Raw genomic sequence first — 17,693 nt, forward strand, 5'->3', positions numbered from 1 at the left:
GTAAACCAGCCAGAAAGCAGCCGGAAGAACAACGGGATGCTGGCCATAGACAACGTAAAAAGGACTTTTGCCGGAAGAATCATGAGTAGCGTTATTCCGAGCAAACTCAGCCCAAGGAAGAAGGTCAGACCAATTGTTCTGATGGTGGGATACGAAACAACGAAGGTACTGCTCGAGAGATTGATTGGCACGTTCAGCAGCTCCATTAGACTGGGGGTGGTATGTGTAAGAAAATGAGAGAGTAATACCCATTTCCGAACAAAAGGCTTTCCAGAACCAGGAAATAAATTGGCTACCCCTATCGGACACAATAGATACGGGAATGCCATGCAACCTAAACACCTCTCTAGCAAATATAAGTGCCAGTTTCCTAGACGTGGGCAGCTTGCGAAGAGACACAAAATGGTCCATCTTGGAAAACCAATCCACTATCATTAGGATAACTGTGTTACCATTCGAAGGGGGTAGTTCAACAATAAAATCCATGGACAGGTTAGACCAAGGTCTTTCGGGAATGGGTAATGGATGCAACAGCCCACAAGGAACTCTGTGAGAAGATTTCATACAGGGACAAGTAGTACAAGCACCTATATAGTCGGTGACATCCCTGCGTAAGGAATCCCACCAGAAATACAGAGAAACAGCTGACACCGTTTTGGAAATACCAGGATGTCCAGCAGTCTTAGTGTCCTGATACAACGACAGAATATCCCGACTCTCGGGAACATCAACGAATAGTTTATCAGTAGGCCTCTCGCTAGGAGCCATGCTTTGTTTTGCTTGTATGGCCTGCAAGAGGGACGAGGAAATAGACAAAATAGTAGTAGCGATTATCCTGTCTGGGGGAATGACGGGAGTAACATCAATCTCTTGTTTGTCAGCAGTTTCGAACTGTCTGGACAGAGCGTCTGCTTTAGTATTGCGATCATCTGGCCTATAGGTGATAATATAATTGAAATGAGACAAAAACAGTGACCACCTAGCCTGCCTAGAAGACAATCTTTTAGCCTCACTAAGGTAGGATAGGTTCTTGTGATCTGTAAATATGAGGATAGGATCCTTAGTTCCTTCTAACAAATGTCTCCATTCTTTAAGTGCTAAAATAATAGCAAGGAGTTCGCGATGACCCACATCATAATTCTTCTCTGCTTTGGACATCTGTTTGGAAAAGAAGCCACAAGGATGCAATGGTTTTTCAGGCGACTCTCTTTGGGATAAGACAGCACCTACCCCGATATCGGAAGCATCAACTTCAAGAATATAGGGCAATGAGGGGACAGGATGCTGTAAAATAGGTGCAGAGGCGAATGTAGTCTTAAGAAATTCAAAAGCCTGAAGTGCCTCGGGAGACCAGACACGAGCATTGCCGTCCTTTTTTGTCATACGGGTGATAGGCGCTACAATAGAGGAAAAACCTTTAATAAAACGTCTATAATAATTAGAGAAACCAAGAAAACGCTGAATGGCTTTCAAACCTTGTGGTAAAGGCCATTCTATGACAGCAGAAAGCTTCTGGGGATCCATACGAAAACCTTTAGCGGATATCAAGTACCCCAAAAACTGGACTTTGGATTGGTCAAATAGATATTTTTCCAGTTTACAATAAAGACCATTAGCAAGAAGGGTCTTCAGAACTGTTGTAACATGTCTGTGATGAGTGTGTAAATCTGTAGAATATATTAATATGTCATCCAAGTACACAATTACAAATGTGTGAATAAAGTCTCTTAAGTCGTCATTAATAAATTCTTGAAATACTGCTGGGGCATTACATAGACCAAATGGCATAACAGTATACTCGTAATGGCCAGATCTAGTGTTGAATGCCGTCTTCCATTCGTGGTCTTTCTTAATACGTATTAAATTGTATGCACCTCTAAGATCCAATTTAGTAAATACAGTCGCATGTTTGAGCCTGTCGAACAATTCCGTGATTAAAGGTATAGGGTATGCATTTTTGATAGTGATTTTATTTAGACCTCTATAATCGATACACGGTCTTAAATCACCTTCTTTCTTCAATACACAAAAGAACCCCGCTCCAGCCGGAGAAGAGGATCTCCTAATAAACCCCTTTTCTAGTGATTCCTTAATATACTCTTCCATGACACAGTTTTCTTGAACAGATAAAGGGTACAACCTGCCCTTTGGAGGTATAGTGCCAGGCAATAAATCGATAGCACAATCGTAGGGTCTGTGAGGCGGTAATTTGTCAGCCTCCCTTTTATCGAAGACAGTCTTGAGAAATAAGTACTGAGGGGGTATAACCGTAGACAAAGGAGGAGTAGTAGGAACATTAATAGAATTCAAAGGGGTGACTTTAATAGTACAGGATTTGTGGCAGGCTTCGCTCCATGATTTTATTTGCCCTGACTCCCAGTCGAAAATGGGATTGTGAGCACGTAACCATGGGTACCCTAACACTAGGTGTGAAGAGGGAGAGGTGATGACCTGGAACCGAATGGTTTCAAAGTGTAAAACCCCTGTATACATGTATAACGGTACAGTTTCATGAGTAACAACTGGAGAACTTAATGGTCTACCATCTATGGCCTCAACGGCCAAGGGTATCTCCTTCTCTCTGATGGGAATGTTGTTTTTCTTAACAAAACCAGAGTCTATGAAATTTTCAGCTGCCCCGGAGTCAACCAGAGCGTATATGTGCTCAGCTATACAACTCTCTCCCATATGTAAAGAAACAGGGAGAAGCAAACGGTTAGGAGACAATTTAGGAGACTTAGATATCACACCCAAGGCCGGTTCACTATAAGGTCTTAGGTGCGAGAGTTTTCCGGAAGCAAAGGACATTCCTTTACCATATGGTCTCTCCTACCACAGTATAGGCAGAGTCCATCCCTTCTCCTATGTAACTTTTAAGTATCAGAGAGTTTGGCAACCCCTAATTGCATGGGTTCCTCCTCAGATACTTTAACACTCTCAGGTTTATCAACTCTGTGGTTTATAGGTGTAACAAAACGTCTATTCCTGTTCTTAGTATAGAGCCTATCACGAATCCTATTATCTATATCAATGAGGTAGTCAATAAGGTCCTCTAATGCAATAGGAAGCTCCTTAGCTGCTACCTCATCCAATATAGTGTCAGATAAACCTTCCATGAACGCAGTAGTTAACCCATTAGTGGTCCAATCTACCTGTGAAGCAAGGGTACGAAACTGAATAGCATAGTCAGCCACAGACCTAGAACCCTGTTTAATTCTCATTAATGATCTTGTGGCATTTTTTGACCTTTTCGTTGTGTCAAAAGTTCTACGAAAAGCCGTAAGAAAACTGTTGAAATCATGCACCATAGGTCCATTAGCCTCTCAAATAGGGTTTGCCCACTCAAGTGCTTTATCGGTAAGTTGGTGCATAAAGAACCCCACCTTAGACCTTTCTGTGGGAAATGAACGTGGATACATCTCAAAATGGAATTCTATTTGATTAATGAAACCTCTGCATGTCTTAGAGTCCCCTCCATACCTAGAAGGAGGTGTTAAATGGGCCGAAGTATTAGGCAAAGTAGATACTTCAAGAAGAAGAGGTGTAGGAGGGTTAGATGTGGTTGCTGGAATAGTTCTAGATAAGAGCGTCTGGAGAGCATGGGCTATCTGATCCATACGGTGATCCTGCTCTCCAAATCTAGCCTCATGGGATGCCATCTGCTGAGCTAAATCTGCAGGGTCCATGGCCCTATCGTAATGTAACGAGAATATACCCCAACATGCAGGATTCAGCTAAATAGAAGACAAAACAGAGGGGAGATACGTCTACCGGACCTCAGAGTGGCCGGACTCGACGTATATAGGAGAAGTACAGAGTCAGGAACGATTCGAGGTCAGGGGCACAAAGAGACAGCGTAAACTAGGACTAGCCGGGGTCTGGTACACAGTAAACAGCAAGCCGGCAAACAGAACAGATAAGGATAAAGAAATAATGTAGTCAGAAAACAAAGCCAAAGTCAAGTACGAAGGAACACCACTGAATACAACAAGCGCTAAAGGGAACTGAAACAGAAACCACGATAGGGCAAGGAACCAAGGGAAAAAGGTGAGTATAAATAATTAACATCTATTTTGATTGGTCCCTGTCATCTCCACGCCCCCAAAAGGTAAGTGTATGGGGAGTGTGGCATGACAGAGACCAATGGGAGGCCTTTTCCAATTTAGGCTCCCGCTGTCCCTTTAAGAGCGCGCCCGAGACCCGCGGCGTGCTCTTAGAGTCAGGCGGGACACGTGACCGCTTCTCGCGGTTACTGCCCACCTTCCTGTTCCTGCCTTCGGATGAGCCGCGCGTGGCTCGTGCAGCAGCAGGACTGCACGCGGCTCGAACAGGGGACCCCGGCCGGCCCCTGGAAAGGGTAAGTACCGCTACAGTTCCTAAAATCGATGCCATATACACGTCCCCTGATAGGGGACGTAACAGGGATTAAACTGATAGGAATAGTACTACTTAACACACCTTATAATAACGCAGAGAGAGGCAACGCAGAGAGAGGAGTCTGAAGAAGAGGAGTCAGAGGAGGAAGGTGGCTTTGAGGAGGTGGAAGACCAAACACAGCAGGCGTCCCAGGGGGCTTGTTGTCACCTTTCAGGGACCCTTGGTGTTGTACGTGGCTGGGTGGAGGAAGAGACCTTCAATGACATCAGTGAGGACAAGGAACGGGACATGGCTAGCTTGGTATCCAACCTTGTGCAAATGGGGAGTTTGCGGTTGTGCAAATGGACTGTTTGCGGTTGTTTGCGGTGCGTTAAAAGGGGAGTTTGGTCTGTCACTGTGAAGCGGGCGTAACCCTTACACTACCTGATCGATACAACATCATACCTGATGTTTTAAAGCACGTTATTCCAAACAATTTAGGAATGTTAGGTGATTTATGCCCTTTATGGATTAAAACCAGACTCTGCATCAACTATGTAATTTTCCATGGGAGTTTTGCCATGGATCCCCCTCCAGCATGCCACAGTCCAGGTGTTAGTCCCCTTGAAAAAACTTTTCCATCACTATTGTGGCCAGAAAAAGTCCCTGTGGGTTTTAAATTTTGCCTGCCTATTGAAGTCTATGGCGGTTCGCCCGGTTCGCGAACATTTGCGGAAGTTCGCGTTTGCCGTTCGCGAACGGAAAATTTTATGTTCACGACATCACTACTAATGAGTTTTTTTTCCAAGAAGGTTGAGAAAAAGATTGATCAAAGGGTATTTTTTTTAACATATATCCACCAAATAGTCAGCATGGGTGGGAGAGTTTGACAAAGTTCAACTTATATAGCAAGGAACTTGCATATCAATGAACATGAACTATTGGTAAACCCTTTTTTTTTTTAATTTGGTAAGTAAAGGGAGCAATTAAGAGTGTAAGGGACTATGAGATCATTAGAGTAGCTGGAAACCTGTTTGTGTAGATCTACAGTAGGCTGTAGATCTACATTAAGCTGTGAGAGAGGGTGACGAGTGTCCTGTGGTAAATGTTATAAAAATCCATCTTATGCGACTTTCACACATCTCTGTTTCTGTATTAAACTAATAGAACAAGTACAACCCATTTTGAAGCAATTGCACATTTTGCCATAAAAAGGGGAAACCTTCAAGACACTTCTTCTGAGTCTGACTACTGCCACGTCTCCTGTCGATGCTTTTTGTGGGATGATTTCTCAGTTCCTCAGGGTAAGAAGGTCTATATTCACCTCCAATGTATATACATATTGTAACTAATTACAAACAACATAAAGAGAATAATTACAGTATCTATTTCCCCAGGAAATACAATATATATAACATAATAGAGCATGAGCAAGCTCCTTGATAGCATCTTGCAAAAGAAAGGGTCGGACATTGACAATGTTTTTGAGGTGGAATTGACAGGTTTTAGCAACAGGCTGGATGTGAGGTGCAAAGGTGAGGCCAAAGACAGTGAGCTGGCAAGGACAGGCATGTACATCAGTTTGCAGAGAGAGAGAGAGAAAGAAGAGGATCAGTATTATAAGGATGAAAAATTAAAACCTTAGTTTTAGATAGATTGAGTTTCAGAAAAGCAGGAGGACATCCATTCGGAGATGGAAAAAAAGGCATGCGGTGACAAGTTGTAGGACAGCGTTGGAAAGATCATGGGAGGAGAGATATATCTGGTTGTCATCAGCATACATGTGGTAGCAGATTCCAAATTAATATGTTTGCCAAGAGAAGCAGTATAAAGAGAAAATAGAAGGGGACCAAGAACAGAGCCATGGGGAACTCCAAATGAGACAGGGCGAGTGGAGGAGGTGTTATGAGGTGTAAATGCTGCTAAATCAAAATGTTTATTTAAAGCATTCTCATGTAATGTGCCTAATTGGTAGATCCAGTAAGATTCTTTAAGTGAGCGATCTTTCTCCTCCTCTGTCTGGGGGTTTGTTTCATGCATTTTACTGTAAGTTCCTTAATATCACCATTCTGACATTTTAAATAAATGAGCCACTCCATGTTTGTTGGATTAAGCTCTATCCCTTAGTGGTCTGCAAGTGTGTCTTATATATTAACTGCCACAGGAGCATTCTAAGAGAAAAGCTTCAAATGTACTATTGTGATTTAGGAAGCTATCAATAGTATATTAATAGTATATTCCTTATTGAATGTATTTTCTCCAGTTTTGAGTGTTTTGTTCTTCCTCCTTGGCACATGCTTAGACATTTTCCATCCTTTCCTCGCAAATAAGTACATTCCTTTCACACTAAAACCTGTTTGTCTGCTTATAACATTAAAATTCTTAATTTACTGGGGCTAAAAGATGTTTAATTGTGAAGTTTCCTCTATATACCACTCAAGGATTGCATCCTATCAATCACTTCAGGAACTTGTCTTGTTGTAGGACACTCTTATGTTTCTCTATAATTTTCCTAATATGATTTGCTTCTGAATTATGTATAGTAATAAATAGATAGATAAATGGTTCCTTCTCAAAATCCATGGTAATACATTAGCTCGCTAGCTCTCAGACATTACTCTGAGCGCATGCATGTGGATGTTCCACGGCTGTTTGGTTGTGTGCATGGGCGTCTGGTCTGCGTAAAGCGCATGTCCTTGTTTCATGGGGTATGAGACGTCATTGCGCAGACGTCTTCTCATACGTTGAACTTCATGACTCTGATGTTATGTTTATAGCGGAAATGAATCCTTTGGCGGTAATTTTCCAGATTTCTCAATTTTTCTATTTCATTTTAATCTATTCACTCAATTTATTTACTTATCTAATCAGTAATTGATTGGCTTTGCGACATTTGGGACAGCTGACAGACTCTATGTTTTGATAAGCTACATTTGATTATATGAACTTGATTCTCTTGATTGTTTCATTATGTCAATTATGTTAATCACTTGTATTCCTATAAATTGATATTTGTGTGTGCATTTGATAGCTTGACAAAGACCGTTCAGGTCAAAACGTTGTGAGTGGCGGTGGGTCCAATAAATTTGCCTTTTTTGTATTCGGGAGTGCCTGGACCTCTTTCTATTTTTTGTTGTAGGACACTCTGATGTTTCTCCATGATTTTCCTAATATGATTTGCTTCTGAATTATGTATAGTAATAAATATATAGATACATGGTTCCTTCTCAAAATTGGTATCATTTTATGAAGTTCCCTGGATCCTTTTGCAAAGAAGATTACTTGCTTATATTCCTTACTTCTATCATTGTATTATTTAATGATTGTGGGTCAGAATATTTCTCTAAAAATCCACCTGTAAAGATCTCACACTTGCTTTACATATCTTTTGCTTTAGATATTTCCCTTTTATTCTCATATATTTGCTTTTTGGAATATTATTAATCCATCTTTCAAGCATCTAAATATCCATTATTACTAACCATTTTCCTCTGATTTTTCATTTTCAAAGTACCTATATATATATATATATATATATATATATATATATATATATATATATATATGATGCCAAAATGCAGTCTGTAATGATACCTTTTTTATTGGACTAACAATATTTCAAAGACAAGCTTTCGAGAGTGTTCCTCTCTTCCTCAGGTCTGAAGAAATACTGATCAATCTGATAGAGTTTAATACTTAAATCAACTGATGTTAGAAAAGGGAAGGTATAAAATGTGCCTTAAAGTGAAAGGTGCAGATTGGATGAGAATAGCCAGAAAAAGTAAATAAAGTCAATAAGCTAGTAAAAAAGATTTAATACTGCCAAAGCTAAAGGATAGTCAAGCATGTTACTCTCTATACTGCATGTTACTCTCTCCTGTACCTAGCCTGATCTAAACTACACAATTCCCATGCAATAAATTCCTACTAGACATGTGCAATTCGTTTTGGTCTGAATTAAAATTCAGATGTATTTTGGCAATTCGGACATTCAGATGCTTCCGAATGTCCGAATTGCCGAATTTACAAAGTGCCGAATTTCGGAAGTGCCGAATTTTGGAAATGCCGAAGTGCTTCGGATTTCTGAAAAGTAGCAAAACAGGAGAGGGAGGGAAAATTAATGGAATGATGACAGGAATCTAACCCTACCTCTACCCCTAACCTTTCCCCTGAATCAATGCTTTCCTATGGGGAATTTGAAGATATCAGACATCCTCATGAAAAGCACGAGGATGCTCAACGTCGTTACAGTGTGTTAGAGACCAGAAAGTGTCTGCAGTGGTTCTTTTCCAGACAGCCACTAGAGGTTGGAAAACAGATAAGGTGATTTGCGCACACAGAAAAATATGTCTTTGTTTACCTTACAATCAATCAATGTTTCTTGGTAACTAAAACGAATGGGGTTTCTTTTACCTATGTTAAATAAGTACAGAGCTACTTTTAATGGGCTCTGAAAATTGTGAGTTTGATGAATATCCTTACATACATATATTTCCTATATACAGATTAAACTATGTGTGTTTTTAACTTATGTAATATAGGTACAAGAAACCCCTTTGTATTGGTTACCAAGAATTGTAAGGTAAACCAAGACATATTTTTATGTGTGTGCAAATCACCTTATCTGTCTTCCAATCGTATCATGTTTTGAGTGTAAAGAGTGACATTGCACTTGGGTAATTTTTAGCTGCACCAGATTATTATTTTTTTGGATTTTTTTTTTTTTTTTTTTTAATTCTTTATTTTTGGAGTACTTAAACAGGTAACACGTGCACATGAGGTACCCCTTGCAATACAATAACATTCAATACAATAGGGTATATAATAAGACATGCACAGTACATGTTTTATTTTTTTTGTTTAAATAGAGTACGTGGAGGTGCTATGTTTTTGGCAAGTTCATTCAGACTCCTTATCACGTAAGGTCATGGAAAGTTGGTTACCTCCGTTGATCGCGTTGGTTCTTGCTTACACCTATCTTGGTACATAAGTCTACATAACTGTCTCTCTTGTCTATGTTTTATTGTACGGATTCTAGGTAGGGCGAGGGCAGGATGGTACATTATGTGCTGTATGCGTATCTGATATGTTGAAAGTGGTCACGGGGGTTATTTTGGTATGTGTATATGTTCAGGTATACACATACATCGCACATAAGTTTACATGTAAAATGGAATAAGATTTTTATTTCAGTAGCTTCATACATTTTGTTTGACAGATGGTATGCCGATCGTTTTAAGCACTTATCACACATGCTCTATTAGCATAGTCAATTCTAAAGAGTGGCCTGTAAGAAGGCCAGGATAGTAGGGGAGAGTAAGAGGGGGAGGAGTGGGATTGGGGGTAGGTACAGGGTACACCCGGCTCAGGGCGAGCCGCCCGGGCGGGCCTCGTCTGTCGAGTCGTAGAGTGTGTAGGTCTGGTCGGTCACGATACTGTCAACGGTTGGTGTAGTCTTCCCATGGTTCCCAGATTTTGATGAAAAGTGGGTAGGTGTCCCTAACTTGTGCAGTCAATCTATCCATGAGGTGGGCCTCCTTGACATTTCGGGTAACATCGGTCATTTGTGGCAAGTCAATTTGTAACCAGTGTTGAGCCATGGCTCTTCTGGCGGCCAGCATAATTTTATTGAGCAATTTCTGTTCTTTACTGAGCAAATTGTCAATGGGTCGGGCTATTAAGAAAGACCAAGGATCCGGTCTGATTGGTCTGTTTAGTACCGTCGTCAGCAGTTGAGCTATGTCTTCCCAGTAGGTCATTACTTTGGGGCAGGTCCACCACATGTGTATGTATGTGCCTTTCTCCCCGCAGCCCCTCCAGCATGTGTCAGTGGTTGTTTTACCCATGCGGAATAGTTTAACTGGTGTGGTATACCACCTCATGAGTGTCTTGTAGCACTGTTCTTGGTGAATTACACAGATGGATGTTTTTGTCGCTGCCTCCCATATATCCTGCCATTCACCCCCCTCCAGTGTTTGCTGTAGGTCGTTTTCCCATTGCGTGACATATGTGGGAGTGTATGTTTTGTCTGATGGGGCGCTAAGCTGGGTGTAGAGGCGGGTGATGAGGCCGGTACGTGGTCCTTCTGCCGCGCAAAGGGCTTCATAGAAGGTAGGTTTAGTGTGTGCTGCGGTCCTAACTTGCGCGCTTCCAGCAAAGTCCCGAAGCTGCATGTAACGAAAATAATCTTTGGTGGTCAGCGGGGCCAGTGTCTTGAGGTCCTCAAAAGTTCTGATTGAACCATTTTGATACAATTGGTGGTATCTCTGGATGCCCGTGTTTTCTATGTCTTTGAAATCTCTGGCTGTTAGGCCCGGTGGGAACGCTTTATTGCGTAGGTACGGTGTGAGCGGTGAGGTGGGGTGAGTGAGGGCATGTTTGTGGGCAGCATAATCCCAGATCCTGATGGAGTTTAGGATTGCTGGGCATGTTGTGGATATTGGCGGTCTATCTTGTCTTGGGACCCATATCCAGTACTGCGGGAGATCAGTACCCATGAGTAGTGTTTCTAAGTCAACCCATCTGTGAATGTCGGGTGGTGAGTGCCATTCTATTATTTGTGCCAGTTGTGCTGACAGATAGTAGGCATGAAGGTTGGGGAGGCCCAGGCCCCCTCTGCTTTTGGGTGCGTACATTGTTTGTCTCGCTATCCTGTGCCTCTTCCCGGCCCAGACGAAGTCGTCTATTGCCGTTTGTAGTGGCTTGAGGTCGCTTTTAGTGACCTTCGTCGGAAGTGCCTGGAAGAGGAACAGGAGGCGGGGTAGTAAGTTCATTTTTACGCTGTGTAGCCTTCCTATCCACGAGATGGGTTTGTTGTTCCACTGGGCTAGATCTTTGATTAGTGTGGCCATTAGGCGTTGGTGATTGGTTGCATATATGTCGTCGGTGTTGGGCGGGAGTGCGACCCCTAGGTATTTGATTGGTCGTTGTGTGATATTTAATCCATGGGTTTGGGCCAACTCCGTGGCGTCCGAATCGGGGATTCCAATGGGCATGCCCACTGACTTATCTACATTTATTTTATATCCCGAGACGCGTTTGTATTCATCTAGCAGTGTTAGAAGGTGTGGTACAGATTCTTTAGGTTCAGTAAGGGTCAGTAATATGTCGTCGGCATACGCTGACACTTTAAACTCTTCCGTCGCCACTCGGATGCCTTGTATTCTTGGATGTTCCCTGATGAGTGTCAATAAGGGCTCTAAGGCCAGGATAAATAGCAGGGGGGATAACGGGCATCCCTGACGTGTACCGTTTTTAAGTGTAAAGGGGCGTGGTGCCGTTCCCTGCACTAGTGTCTGTGCTCTGGGGTTTACATATAAGGCGTGCACTGCTGTAAGGAATGTGTCTGGTAATTGCATGTGTCGGAGTAGTGTGAATAGATACGGCCATAGGATCCTGTCAAACGCCTTCTCTGCATCCAGGGAGAGGAGCAGAGAAGGCGTTTGCTTACTTCTTGCCCTCCATATGAGGTCCACTGCCCTTCGTGTATTTTCATACAGCTGCCTAGTGGGTACGAAGCCCACTTGGTCCGCATGTATGTATCTGGTGAGCAGTGGGTTAAGTCGATTGGCCAGCAGTTTAGCGTAGGTTTTGACGTCGAAGTTGATAAGTGATATGGGCCGATAGTTGGAGATGTAGGTGTGGTCTCTGTCTGGTTTAGGAATGAGGGTGATGTCTGCTGTCATGAGGTCTTGGTGTGGTGTTTCTCCTTCTGTCCACTTTTTGTACATTTTAGTTAGATGTGGGGTGAGTTGTTCTTTAAAGGTTTTGTAGTATGTGCCGTCAAAGCCGTCCGGCCCCGGGGCCTTAGCGCCCTTAAGTCCAGTGACGGCCATGACGACTTCCTCCACCTCTATGGGGGCTCCCAGCGGCCCCGTCAGGTTGGCGGGGAGCCTCTTGAGTTGGGCTTTAGATAGAAACGTCCTAACCTCTCCCATGTAGTCCTCATTGGTCTCGGTTAGTGTAGGTGCGTGGTCGTATAGATCGGTGTAGAAGTGTGTGAATTCGACGTTGATGTCCTCAGGGTTGGTGAGAATTGTTCCCTGTGTGTTTCTTACTGCCATAGTTGTAGTCTTGTGGGTTTTGGGTCTTAAGGCTCTTGCTAAGAGGGTGTCCATTTTATTGGACTTCTCATAAAAGAGCCTTTTTGTGTGACGTATGTCATTGCTGACCTCGTCCACCATTAACTCCCTAATCATGCGTCTTACGTCTTGTAAGTCTTTCGTCGTGGATGGAGTGGCCGTCTGTTTGTTTTGCATTTCGGCTTTTCGAAGTTGTTTTAGGAGGTCTGTTAGTCTCTCATATTTTTTCTTTTTATAGTGTGTGGCTAGCTTTATGAGGTGGCCCCGGATTACGGACTTGTGGGCCGCCCATAGTGTCGTTGGTGATATGTCTGGGGTATCGTTGGTTAGGAAGTAGTTTGTTATCTCCTGTCTAGTGCTTTCCAGAATTTGTGGGTTTTTAAGGAGAGAGGCGTTCATACGCCATTTCCAGGGTGCATGTGTCCCCTGCGTTCTTAAGGTTATTTCTATGTCGGCGTGATCCGACCAGGAGATTAGGTTTATTGCAGATGTTTTAATCCACTGCATACCTAGGCAGTTCGTGAGGAAAAGATCTATGCGGGAGTAAGTGGCGTGTGGGGCCGAGTAGAATGTATAATCATGCTCGCCTGGGTGTTGGATGCGCCATGGGTCCAGTAGCCCTGTATTAAGGATGAATTTAGGTAGGGGCTTGTCCTGGGCCCCTCTATGTTGTGAGCGCGGGAGCCGTTGGCCTCCTCCCCGGTCTGTCGCTGGGCAGGGTGTGGCGTTACGGTCTCCCCCTAATATTATTATACCCCTCGGTAGGGCAGTTATCAGTGACTCAAGGTTAGCCCAGAACTCAGGTATGGGGGTGTTTGGTGCATAGACATTAATCAGATGGTATGTGTTGGATTGCAGCGTGCCCGACAGGGCCACGTACCGGCCCTCAGCGTCTGTTTGTACGCCTGTTACCTGTAGGGGACATTTCTTATGTATGAGTATTTCTACTCTGTTTTTTTTACATTGGGCGCGTGATGCGTATGCTCTTGTGTATATGTGGTTCGTTAGAGTTAGTTGCGAGGAGCGTGGTATGTGCGTCTCTTGAACGAAGGTGATGTCGGCCTTCTGGCGACGTACCTCTCTCAGGAGTAGCCTTCGTTTTGTGGGCACATTCAGGCCATTCACATTTAGGGAGGTGATTTTCAGGTCCATGTTTAGTCTAGTGTTAGTGCGTGTCCGCTTACCCAGTCCGTGAGGGATAGTCAGTCTGTTCCGGGTCCGATGCCCGAGCCTGCGCCGCCCGCCCCGACCCGCACGCCCCTGCAGTTCCGCCCTCGTTCTCGATCGGGTGCGTTTATGGGTGGGTGGGGGGTAGGGGAGGGTGGGGGGGAGGGGGTGAGGGATATCACTAGGTGTATCACCTAAAGAAAGGTAGAAGTGCACGTTAAATACGCAAGCTATATAGTAGCGTGAGTGCGCTGAGTTCACTAAGTGCGCAAACTTTTACAAACAGTTTATAAACAATAAACAGTACAATTAAAATATCCGGGTCTTATCAGTCGCCAGGAGCTATAGGGGGTGGGTGTCCACCGCGTTGAGGGTATCTCCTCTAACGGGGGGGAAGCTCAGCCGATATGCACCCTGGCGAGGCTCATATACAAAATAAAATCAACCTGTGTCTCCTGGGAGTGTAGGGGAGGGCGACCTATGGTGTATCATGTTCGTTTGGTTGCTTGTTTGTTTTGACCTTTTACCAATTTGATCTATCAAATGTCGGTTTTCTGTGTGTCTTTTCTGGTGAAGCAGATTGCTTCGCGGGCAAAGGGCGGCCTTATTGGTTACTGGGGGTTATGGGGCTAATGTCCATATCCCTCGTGGTTTGTCCCTATCGGGTCGAGGGCATATCAGGTTATCGGCCCCCTATCTCATTTTTACACAGGTCGGAGGTGTTTATGCTCTCTGGGGTTGAATGAGTAAGTGCTGGCCCTGTCCTGTGCTTAAGTTCATGTCTATATGGGTCGTGTCCCGTCCGGGTGCCTATGCTGGACCCTACCTGTAGCGTGGATATATTCTCTTGGTCCCTGCTTCTTAGGGTGCCCAAGGCCAGAGGCTCTCTGTGGGGAGCTCGTCACGTTTGAGCGGGAATCCCAGGTCCCGTGACCCGAAAGTCCCGCTATTTTTGTAACACGTTATGAACATCATGGATCAATTTGGTTAAAGATTTCCGTCCCCTGCCCCCTTCCCACACAACTAAAACCATAGTTAAACACTGGATATACCACAATCAATTAAGTAGCACAGTGGTCAAAAGGTTTGTACAGTCCCCTCTCCCCCCATCCCCAGGATTAGTTAACAATATTACACCAGTATGAACAGTTAGTAACACGATGTTATGGGGTTCCCAGTTAGGCCTATTGGCGTTTAGATGCGCTGTTAAAAAACTATCTAGCGCCTAAGCCGGCCTAAAATCAACATTATATGTATACTTGACGGTATACATTACGGTATGTCCTTGGTTTCAGCGTGGTCGATGGTGTTGTTCTTCCCAGCTTTCCGGCAGAGGTGTCAGTTCTGGGATGCCGTTCACTGGAAGTTGGAGGTCATCCGGTACCGATATACCTAAGTCCGTTAGGAAAGCTCGGGCATCCGTTGTGGGTAGTAAGATCGCCGGCGTGGGGCCTTGGAAAATCAGTATCTTGAAGGGGTATCCCCATGCAAATCTGATCCCTTTCTGTCTCAGTAATTCCGTGACCGGCTTCCATGCTCGTCTACGGAAAAGGGTGGCCGGAGCAATGTCCTGGTATAGTTGGATCTCTCTTCCCTCGAATTTGAATGGCTGTGCTCTGCTGCTTTTCAAGATGGCGTCCTTCGTCTTGAAGGAGTGCCATTTTATAATGACATCCCTTGGCGGGCTTGTGTCTGTGCCTCTTGCTCTGAGAGCTCTGTGTGCTCTGTCGATTTGCCACATGTGGTCAGGCATATTTGGTAAGTGGAGCTGGAAGAGTTGGACCAGCACATTTTCTATATCGTCTTCTTTCACCTTTTCAGGCAGACCTCGGACGCGTAGATTATTGCGTCGTGATCTGTTGGAAATGTCTTCCATTTCGACCTCCAGGTCGGTGATTTTTTGTTGGAGTACATTAGTGAGTGAAGTGGTAGTATTCTGTGCTGTGACTAGTCGTGCCACTCTGTGTTCTGTTTCTGTCGTGCGGGCGCCAATTACGGCAATTTCAGCCTTAACTTCCTCTGCAGTTCGTGCAATTTCTGCCGCCAGGTATCCTTTCACTTCTGCGAGTGATTGAAGGATGGCACTGGATGATGCCTCTGGGGTTTTGCCCGCCGCTGTGGAGGCCTCACGAGGGCTAGTATCTCCGGTTCTATTGCCGGTGCTCGTGTCCTCCATGATGCCACGTGATGACGCTCGCGGGGTTGTGAGCATGTCGGCCACTGAAATGGCTTCTCTGGGGCATTTTTTCTGATATTTGCGGGTTGACATCCGTAGGTAGGTGTTTAGGAGGTTGTTAGGGTTCGGTTCTGGTGCTTCTGATGTGGGTTGGTGCCGTTGGCAGTGCTTATTTGGAGCCGAGGGTGCGGAGCTCTGACTCTAAGCGTCCATCTCTGTCGGCAGTCAGGCCACGCCCCCTTTATTTTTATTTTTAATAAGCATTATCCTGTTCTTCATTTTACTCTTTTTTACATAGCCACTAGATGTTGACTTCACCTTGCAATGTAAGAATTGCAGTTTCTGGCTAGTACTTACACAGCCTGCATGTTTACATCGCTTTAAGTGGACCGGTGCACTTTACCCAGACCACTTCAACTCATTGAAGTGCCTATAGTATCCCTTTAATATTTGAATAAACTCTGAAGCTAGAATACAGTATTATGGGCCAACATTTTTTTTTTTTTTTTTTACATTTGTTAATTAATAAACATTTTTTTTTAATATCTAATCATTTTAAAAGTTTATCCAAAAATATAAAATCATTTGAAAAGCGTATCCAACAATATTAAATTGAGGTCATAATTTGCAGGAAAATCCTGATTAGAACGGAGTGTATTTGTGATAATAAAATGTGCTTATACATGCATATTAGATAATGACCTTCCAACAAAGAGTTTTAAATACTCACAGCTGCCAAATTTTAGTGGACACGCATGGGCATCCATAGGAAAATCCTCCAAATGCATTGGACATTCAGCTTGAACAGTAAGCCTGAAAAGCAAAGATCCGGTATTTTTTTTTCTAAAGAGTAATACAAAAGGAAATCTATCTCACATAAGCAAAAGAACTTATGGCGATTGAGATAAAACTGTTCTGCACTGCTAATAACATCATTAACATTTAAATCAGCTCTTGTGTTTTTCCTTTCATGTGGTCCTTCAGAAGTTATTTATTCATAACATCAAAACCTCCTAAATAAACCCAGAATTTACATAACTTGCATATATCAATCAGCTGAATAAAACTATGCATAGATGTCTCGTTAACGCAATGATATCTAGACACCAAACTTATTGTGAAGGGGAGAAAATTGCACATTTTTCAACTGAGTTAAAAAGAATATTTATTCAAAATCAAATGAACTATACTTTACTTCAAAACAAATCATGCTGTGGAAACAAAGAGTCTGATTTGTATTACATATTAAACATTTTGTTTTTCGTGTACAGCCATAATGCCATCTGTATCTTCTACTCGTTACTAAATTGTGGAACTGTCAAAAATAAAAAAGTTTGTAAAATACTAACTGTGCTAAACAAAGAATTCTTAAAATAAATAAAGAAATAAAAAAGCATGACAATTTATTTTCAAAACCTTTTAGATTACATTACATTTTTACATAGCAGGAAGTTAAATTAAAAGTAATTGTAAGAGAATTCCCTAAATATAAAAGATTCCCCTAATTGACTTAATATCCTTGAGCAATGAAGTGTCGAAGTTCCGAAGTGCCGAAGTTCCGAAGCACAGTATTGCCAAAGTACTAATATACCTACCCAGTGGAAGAATGAAGAATGTTACACTATATACAAGTTTAAATAAAAAGTATACACACATAGTCAGGATTCAGCTGTAAGCATTTGCAACACTTACAACAATCAAGTAACACACATTCATATGAAACGTAAGTTACTTAGCCAGTCAATGGAATGACAGGAATGAATAAGTAGATAACTCACTAATTCCCACGGTATTAGGGAGCTATCTACTAAAAGGCTAAAAGACCTATATTGGTCTTTCGGCCAAATATACTAATACTAAGTAAAGATTACTTAGTATTAGTAAATTATACCCCTACTCGCTATACCGCGAGC

At 43.0% G+C, this 17,693-nt stretch overlaps 1 protein-coding gene across 1 annotated transcript in view; it reads right to left on the bottom strand.

Annotated features, from left to right (window-relative positions):
* GABRA2 (gamma-aminobutyric acid type A receptor subunit alpha2) overlaps window positions 1-17,693 on the bottom strand; it is a 134,013-nt gene that overhangs the window by 62,663 nt on the left and 53,657 nt on the right. Inside the window, exon 6 of the mRNA XM_063457919.1 lies at window positions 16,511-16,593. Within this exon, the coding sequence (XP_063313989.1) occupies window positions 16,511-16,593 (83 nt within the window). The remainder of the gene's footprint in view (window positions 1-16,510; window positions 16,594-17,693) is intronic.

Source organism: Pelobates fuscus, chromosome 6, assembly GCF_036172605.1.
Source record: "Pelobates fuscus isolate aPelFus1 chromosome 6, aPelFus1.pri, whole genome shotgun sequence".
NCBI classification, from domain to species: Eukaryota; Metazoa; Chordata; class Amphibia; order Anura; family Pelobatidae; genus Pelobates; species Pelobates fuscus.